Source organism: Dendrobates tinctorius, unplaced genomic scaffold, assembly GCF_039654945.1.
Source record: "Dendrobates tinctorius isolate UK_male_01 unplaced genomic scaffold, ASM3965494v1 ptg000008l, whole genome shotgun sequence".
Taxonomy (NCBI): domain Eukaryota; kingdom Metazoa; phylum Chordata; class Amphibia; order Anura; family Dendrobatidae; genus Dendrobates; species Dendrobates tinctorius.
Window position 1 is genome coordinate 55,946,768 of NW_027361676.1, and position 9,183 is coordinate 55,955,950.

At 42.8% G+C, this 9,183-nt stretch overlaps 1 protein-coding gene across 1 annotated transcript in view; it reads right to left on the reverse strand.

The window, feature by feature from the left end:
* GPM6A (glycoprotein M6A) overlaps positions 1–7,975 on the reverse strand; it is a 546,705-nt gene extending 538,730 nt beyond the window's left edge. Inside the window, exon 1 of the mRNA XM_073577617.1 lies at positions 7,836–7,975. Within this exon, the coding sequence (XP_073433718.1) occupies positions 7,836–7,839 (4 nt within the window). The 5' untranslated portion in view covers positions 7,840–7,975. The remainder of the gene's footprint in view (positions 1–7,835) is intronic.
* Positions 7,976–9,183: the final 1,208 nt, after the last annotated feature.

Below are 9,183 nucleotides of genomic sequence, written 5' to 3' on the forward strand. Positions count from 1 at the left end.
GGCTGATGGAGCATGGGAAAGCTTCCTATCTGGTCACCACTCCTCCATCAGCAGTCATTTTATATCTAAATTGAGAGGGGACTATGTAATAAAAGAGGGTGCTGTGAATAACAAAATTAACAAGAATACACTATGTAAGAGAAAGCACTGTAAATAACAGCAAAGGAAACTATATAATAAGGGAAGGCACCATATATAACTAGAGAGGATGGTATGTAATAAGGGACGGTGTTATATATGATAAAACAGGAAACTATGTAACTAAGGATGGTGTTATACAGAATTAGTGAGTACACTAAGGGACTGTGTTATACTGCTCGCCACTGTTCGATACATGATCGAGCGTCAGGATGCTCGAGTTACACTCGTTACTCGATCAAGTATCACGGGTGCTCAAGTGCTATGCACAAGTCCCCGTCCCGCATGTTTGTGGCCTGTTAGACAGCCAGTAAACATGCGGGATTGCCTTACATACACAGTAATGCCGTAGCCATATTGGCTACTAGCATTACTGTGATTCGCCAGGCACATCACCTAGTGACGCGATGCTTGGCACAATGTCCTCAGAAAGCAGTTTAGGGAGAGATATTGTAGGAGGAGAGCGTATTTTAGAGTAACCATGTAGTCAGGGTTTAAAATTACTATTGCAGTAATTGTCTACCGCTGCTGCAGCATTGAAAGAAAAGTCCTTTTCAGGGCTAAATATATTCCTTTCACTAGTAAAACCACTGTTACCTGTATTCAGTGGAGGAATAGTTTGGGATTACAGGCATATAGTCAAGGTTTATTATTTCTATTGCAGCACATGTATAGATCTATTGCTTTTGCAACTTAAAAACAAACATCCCTTTCAGGGCTACATATTTTATTTTCCATATTAATATTGGAAAGTTTGCTGGCATATAAATATATACCTAATTAATTAAATTTCCCATTTAAGGGACGGAGAATATGTGCTGCTGATGGTGCATGCAGAGGCCAAGGCCGTGGGCCAAGAGAAACTGTGCCTGCTGTGGGAGCAAAACAAACACACTTGTCCATGAGACCTAGCTTCCTGTCCCACTTTGCATGGAGGCGCTAGACACCACTCTTGAAGCTAAAACAGTGTGATCAAATGGTTGTTTGGATGGCAGATAATGATTCCAGTGTGTTGCCAGCACCACCCTGTCTTCCACACTGTCCAGTCTAACCAAGAGTCTGGACCACACAATCCTCACCCTTATCCTCTCCACCATGGTGAGTCTCAGGAGACAAGTGATCCCACACTCTGACACTATGAGGAGCTCTTTACTTTTCCATCTATTGATTCTGGCCTTTCTCCCTGCATGTTTCAAGAGGCACATGAAGAGATCGTATGTAGTGATGCCTAAATATCTGAGCAGCCAGTGTCAGAAGTTGACGGTGTGGAACTGCAATTAGTGTCTCAAGAGATAGATGATAATGAAACACAGTTGCCTACAAGTGATGTTGTTAAGTCAACAAGTCAGGAGTACCAAAGTGTGGAAGTTGAAGACAAGGTGTGGACAATGAAGTCACTGACCCCACTTGGGAAGGTGCTATGCAGAGTGAGGCAAGCAGCACAGAGGGGAGGGAACTGCAGCACTGCAACAGGCAGGAAGAGGCTGTGGTGTGGCCAGAGGCAGAAAGTGGGCAACTGTTCCCCAAAGCACCCACATATGACAAGTTCCCAAGCCAAGGGTTAGGTGTTCAATAGTCTGGCACTTTTTTTAAAAAAAGTGTGGCGGACAATAATCAAATTGTCATTTGCAACCGGTGCCACAGCAAGATCAGCAGGGGTCTGACCACAACCATCCTGTCCACCACCAGCATTCTCAGGCACATCTCATCAAAGCCCCGACTAAGAGAGATGAAAGCTTGAATTCACAATTAGTATCTGTGAGTGATACCACTGCCTTTTGCTCTGTGCTACATGCTTGCCAATCCCCTGTCCATGATGAAGACATGGATGCCTCCTGCCCTACACCTGTCGTTGAACATTCGCAAGCACCATCAGAAACCATGTCCTGTTCCTTGTTACAGCACAGCGTTATGCCATCAGTCCCCCAGGCCTTGGAGCACAATTGAAAATACTCAGCCACCCACTCCCAGGCCCAAACACTAAGAGGGCACATTTCCAGACCATGGAAAGGTTACCGTTTAGGCTTGTGGACAAAAAAGTTTTCTGCAACCTCATGGTGGCGGCCATCCCTCAGTGCTCAGTCCCCAACCACCACTGTTTTTCCCTGTGTGCCGTCTCCACCCTACACAAGCATGTATTCCATAACATCAACCGAAAAGGGAAAATGATCAAAGCAAAACAATCAGCAAGAACGTCACTGGTGAGAACCTGCACAATACACACATATATGGTCTGCAGAGCACTGGTGTAAAACTGATATTGTGGCGCCCCTGAGGCTCAGTCGCCACAGAGATACTGCACCTCCTCCAGTGGTGTAGTATCCCACCATCCAGGTAAGGTGGGAACTCCCAACCACACTCCAACACCTGCACCCCACACCACAAAGTAGTGTAGCAAAGCACCTTCGGCAGCTCCCTGCTTGGAGTATAGCAAAGGACCCATTGGTGGCTCCCTGCTTGGAACACAAAATGTGCTGGGAGGTGGGTGGAGTTAGTTTACATTACAAGGAGCGGGAAGAGTTTAAGGATTCAGTCAGTCAGCAGTGAGTGGGTAGAGAGCTGGAGAGAAGAAGATCCCCGGAGAGGGGGATAGATGGATGGAAGTGCTGTAGCAGATCCCAGTGACCTGGGACTGCTGGCACGGGAAAGGAAGAGAGAGAGCAACATAGACTGAAGCCTGATTCTCCATAGAAAGCAAGGATTAGTACGGAACGTGAGGAGTAAGAGAGAACAGAGGACGTGGGTTAGAAGAGAACCCTTCCTAGAAGTTCTAATCGCAAGGCCAGGGCCCGGTCCCCGAGGTTGTATGGATACTAATGGTCCTGCAGCAGACACCAGAGGAATAGAAGTAGTGACCACTTTATTCCCACACAAGACATGGGGGCACAACAGCAACTGGATAGTGAGCCAGGACTTAGTAGCCAGGAGTCCCCGAAGCAGGCTACAGCTGTCTGCCGTACAAGTAGAGTTCATAGGAACATCAGACAGGAGGAACTCCAGTGTAACTCAGTACTAGGAGTACTTCATCTAAAGGCGCTATAAGAGGAGACGTTCAGAAAGGCACATGTTGGCGGAGTGTTGGAAAGGAGTATTCCATCTGGCCTGGAGGTTGACTGAGTCCCTGACCCGGAGGACACGGCACGGAGGCAGGCACCTGTTTGCACAACAGACTGTGAGTAAAGCTTTGGAACTACATGCTCTGGTGTCCTCCACTTATTCCTGCGCCAACACACCCGGCACTGCTACATCTTGGTGCTCGACATTGCCTCACCTACGTTTTCCCTTGACCTCTAGATCTACACTGCCCTGGGACTACAGCTCCACCTGTGGGGAGCTATAACATCTTTGCTGCGCCATATCATCAGTCCCAGAGGATCTGCATGCAGCGTCGCCTTAACACCTCCCTTGCCGAACACCACAGGTGGCGTCACGAACTATTCATTTCAACTACATTTCACCATTCGATTCCCCTTTTACTTTGTGCGCCCAGGGCCATGGACCGGGTCACCGCTGCTGTGACATTCCCATCTGAGAGACTGGCCCGGTACCGAGTACCCCACAGCCCTGGGAGGGCGACCCAATATTACCATTATATGGTCACTGTATGGTGGTAATATCAGTCTTAGTACAGTGTTTTCAGTTAACATAGTTGTCCAAGTTTGAAGTTTAAAGTCCGTCGTGACTCTATGTGACTGAGGACTTCTGAATCCTCACAGAATTGCACGCTGGGAGGATTCTCCAGTGCCGGTGCTGGGAGTTAGTGATCATGTGCAGTAGCGTAACTTGAACAGCACTGGCCCCAAAGCAAAAGCCCCCAACTATTGTAAGTCTTTAATAGTAGTTTTTTTTCATATAGGCGAAAGGTACTTTTGGGGCCCCCTAGGCTGTAGGGCCCGAGTGCAATTGCAACTCTCGCACCAATTGTAGTTACCCCCATGATCATGTTACTGCAAGTATGCAATTTGCATACTTACGGTCAAGTGCTAACTAGACAGCACGGACCGCTCAATGCAAGTGAAATTAGCAAAGCTGAGTACAATTAATCAGAATGATGGCCCACTCCCAATGCCGAGACCGGAGAATCCTCACAGTGTGCCCTATGGGGATTCAAAAGTCTGAAGTTACATAGCCTTTAACCTCAACCCCTTTAACGATCAGTATGGTGGTATTCTAAATATTGTATATGTTGGTAATATTTGGTTATGGTTTGTTGATTTTTGTCTGTCATATTGCAGTAATATTATTTTGATATTATAATTATTTAATCTTAAATAGATAAATTATTGGTATTATTAGAAATATTAGTCTTATAGTAAATCTTGATTTCCTCCAGGCAGGGTAATATTAGTAATAGATAGCCACATCTGGTGCTCAAGGGCGGGAAAAGCATGGGCTTGTGTGAATTTCAGTTCAAATCCGTCCCTCAATAAATAAGTGACCACCGTGTCCTCTGAATATAATTGAAGTTAGGCTACTTTCACACTTGCTTTGTTTTGCAGCGCGTTTTTCCCGCAAAAAACGCATGGAAAAAACGCATACAAGCGCATACAAATGCTGCGCTTTTTTCAAGCATTTTTATGAGCATGCATGAAAAAAACGCAGCGTTTTTATGCGTTTGTATGCATTTTTAGTGCGTTTTTACAGCGTTTGCATTTTTTTCCAACATTAGTTGGCCCCTCACACTAACCCAAACCATGACTTTACTAACCCTAACCCTTAACCAAACCATACCCTAACCCTAACCCTTAACCAAACCATACCCTAACCCTAACCCTGACCCTAACCCTTAACCAAACCATATTAACCCTAACCCAAACCCTAACCCTAACCCTAAATCCTAACTAACCCTAAACCCTAACCCTTAACCAAACCATACTAACCCTAACCCAAACCCTAACCCTAAACCCCCTTAACTAACCCTAACTCTATTCCAAACCCCTAATTTCCATTGTCTAACCAATGGTCAACAAAAAAACACATGCGCAAAAAAACGCATACATGAGCATGCCAATGCGCACATATGCGCACCCATAGACTTATGGGTGTCTTGCTGTAAAAAAAAACGCATTGCGCGCGCATGCGTTTTTTTGAGGCAAGTCGGACGCCCAAAAAATGCAACAGGATGCATTTTGTGCGAACCGAGCGCACACCACAAAATAACGCATGTGCGTAAAAACGCATACAAACGCATGTGTATGCGCACATAAGCGCATCCCATGCAAAATATAGGGGAAAAAACGCATGCGTTTTTTAGCACTAAAATACAGCGCAAAAAAACGCAAGTGTGAAACCAGCCTCACTGTTCCACTTCATAAATATTTTACCTGTCACTGCTCTATGCAGGGACTTAACTTTGATAGGCGTAGGAGTTGCAATCACACCTGGGCCTGGAGCTAAGGATGCCCATAAGGTCCCCTTGGCCCATACAAAAAGACCATCACTATTAAAAACCTGCAGTAAATGGGGGCCCTGTTGGAGATTTTTCATTTGCTTCAAGTTGTGTCACTGGTCCCAATGTATACAACATTACTTTCTGTGTCCTTGACCTAATACAAATGAAGCCACCACTGTGCCCCCTGAATCTAAATGAAGCCACCACAGTGTGTATCCCTAGTTTAGAACTAATTATGCTAATGTGCCCACTTTATAAATTTAAGGGATTGTCCACTACGACGACAACCCCATGTCTGGCCCTGATAAAATAAAAAAGCCTATACTCATCTCCCGTGCTGGCGCCAGGCTGCAGCTAATCTCTGACTTTCTATTAATGTTCAATTCGGCAGGGACAATGACGACAGAGCTGATTAGGCACCGAGGTCACGTGTCACAACACCGCACAAGAGCCCTGGGGAGAGCGATTACCAACATCCCGTAAATGGCACCAGCACGGGAGGTGAGTATAGGCATATTTTATTTTATTGGGGCCAAGTGTTTGATATGACAAGGAGTTGTCCAAGTATAATATAATAGAATAGAAAGCCACTTCTGTATTATGTTTGTATTTTCTGACAACCTGATTTGAGTTGATGGATAATGTAATAAACAATCTTCAACTCACAAATTAACATTTATATTGTTTCACGCTTCACCCTTCAAAAAGCCCCTTCATCAGTATCGGCAAGTTTCTATTCCTGATGAATCTGGTGCTAAGTCTGTAAATATAATAATATTTTTTTTAAAAAAAGAGAACACAAGCTATGTTGAATGCTAATAGAAAAAGTACATAAATGTGATTGCCAACAATAATGATTAATAATAGATTTATAACCAATCTATGGGACTGTCAATAACTTTATGGTTATTTGGTGCTGCATTTACTACAAAAGGGCTCCTTACTCTACTTACTCCTCCTTTCTATGTATTGATTTAAAAATAAAAAAGGAGAAAAAGGCCTTTTTCGAAAAAAAATACCATATAATCCACAGGATGCAAAAAGGAATAAAAGAAAAATTATTTGGGCTCTCGATTCCAAAACTAACTGTGTCTTCAAGATTTTCAAGGGAAAAAAATAAGATTGAATGCCAAAGTTCATCTCATCTCATCATCCTTCCAATTGTAACATATTATTTTCTTACTGAAACTGCGTAAATATTATACAACTTCATGAAAAAAGGGGAAATGGAGCTTAAACTTCAAACCTCACTCCTAATAGTCTTAAAGGGAACCTGTCACCATGAAAATGCCGTCCAATCTGCAGGTCCCATGTTATAGAGCAGGAGGAGCTGAGTAGATTGTTATATAATTTTGTGAGAAAAGATTTGGTATATCCTGTGATTTCATCATTTAATCCCAGCTCTTTCTGGGATTTTCGGTTCAGTGGGCGGTCCTATCAGTGACGGACAGCTATCTCTGTATGCAGACTTATGCAAAGAAGCTGTCAGTCACTGATAGGACCACTGGACCGAAAATTCCAGAAAGAGCTGGGATTAAATGATGAAATCACAGGATACACCAAATCTTTTTTCACAAAAATAGATATCATTCTGCTCAGCTCCTGTTGCTCTATAATATAATGCCTGTAGATTGGATGACACTTTTATGGTGACTAGATCCCTTAAAGGATACAACACATTAGTACCCCATCGTTAAACAAATATTGGAACAGAAACGTAGATAAAAACCTTTGAAACCATCAAAACAGCACACCACCACTGTAACTGAAGTTACTAAGATCACTTATCAGAGATCAAAGTGTGAGTTCCTATTACTACAGCACTATATGTACTGTTACCATCACTCCTAGTTAGCGAAAGCTAAAACTCCTTTAACTGTACTTAAATTACTTATATACTCCACATAAAGGAAGTGAGCACATAGAAAATAAGCAGAAGCCGGCCAACTACTCCATTTACTTCTATCAGCACACCTTATGTCATATCATCATCATCGTATCTGATCTTGCCAGTGCCAGCTATGTACTTTTGTGCTTTTTTTTGTACCAATGACCAGTAGGATAACAGATTTAAGTATAGAACACATCTTCAAATACTGTTCCATTCACATCTATATTCAGGTAGAATATATTCCCCTGATGAAATACCAATATATAGGAATTATCCTGTAATTTTTCAAGCAAAAAAATAGTAAGGAATCTTCATACAATAGAAGACAGTAAGATTACAACCCTTGGTTATTAGCAGGGAAAGTCAGTTGCGATGATGGAAATGTAGTTGCAATGATGTTTTGTAGTTACTCACCCATTATGGTGCTTCTCACTCAGATCTATGATACAGCTGGAGTGTCAGGGGATGTAGAAATATTTCCGATTCAGTCTTTCATTTGCCTCAATATTCTGCACATGTCCTCTATTTATTCCAAATTACAAGCCTTCTTTGAGAAGTCTGTGTCCTATTGTAAGGAGAGATGCGTATTGCTTATCCAAACAGAGCTTAAAAGCACAGAAGAGTCAAATGCAGTTTCTTTTCCAGGAGAAGCCTCCCAGGAAGTGCTAGTCAGTGTGAAACATCCAAAGGGAGGGAGTCTTCATAATGTTTTTAGATCACATAGTTTAACTGGTCAACACTTGTTCCCTATAAAAGGTCCAAATGGCAGTTGTCAAGATAGGGGGTATCCAGAAGGTGAGGCTTATAGAAATCAATCTCTAAAATCGTATATACGGTACTTCTTGATTACTAATTGTCCCAGACATAGGTGTCATTATGATTGAAAAGAAGATATCAGTTTTGTAAGACTCACATGCAGTCAAGGCCGAAAGTGTTGGCAATCAGACATGTTTTGTTATACACCTTTATTTCCTACATGTGTATTGGAACAACACAAAAAAAATGAAAAAAAGAAAAATGGACATTATTTCACACAAATCCCCAAAAGTTGACACCCTCAACTTAATATTTGGTTTTACATACTTTGGAATAAATAACTGCAATCAATCGTTTTCTATAACCATCAACACGTCTCTTACACCTCTCAACTGGAATTTTGGACCACTCTTCTTTTGCAATCTGCTCCTGGTCTCATCTTTGAAGGGTGCCTTCCCCTAATAGCAATTTTAAGATCACTCCACAGGTGCTCAATGGGATTTAGATCCTGGGTCATTGTTGGCCACTACAGAACTCTCCAGTGCTTTGTTTCCATACAATTCTGGGTGCTTCTTGAAGTATGTTTGGGGTCATTGTCCTGCTGGCACTTGGCTCTACATTGCGACTCTATATCCTTTGGTAATTTCAAGATTTCATGATGCCTTGTTCACAGTCATAGAATCATAGAATCGTAGAGTTGGAAGGGACCTCCTGGGCCATCTGGTCCAACCCCCTGCTCAAAGCAGGATTCGCTAAATCATCCCAGATACCTGTCCAGCCTCTGTTTGAAGACTTCTATTGAAGGAGAACTCACCACCTCTCGTGGCAGCTTGTTCCACTCATTGATCACTCTAACTGTCAAAAAGTTTTTTCCGATATCTAACTGTGTCTCCTCCCATTCAGTTTCATCCCATTGCTTCTAGTGTTTCCTTGTGCAAATGAGAATAAAGATGATCCTTCTGCAATGTGACAGCCCTTGAGATATTTGTAGACAGCTATTAAGTCT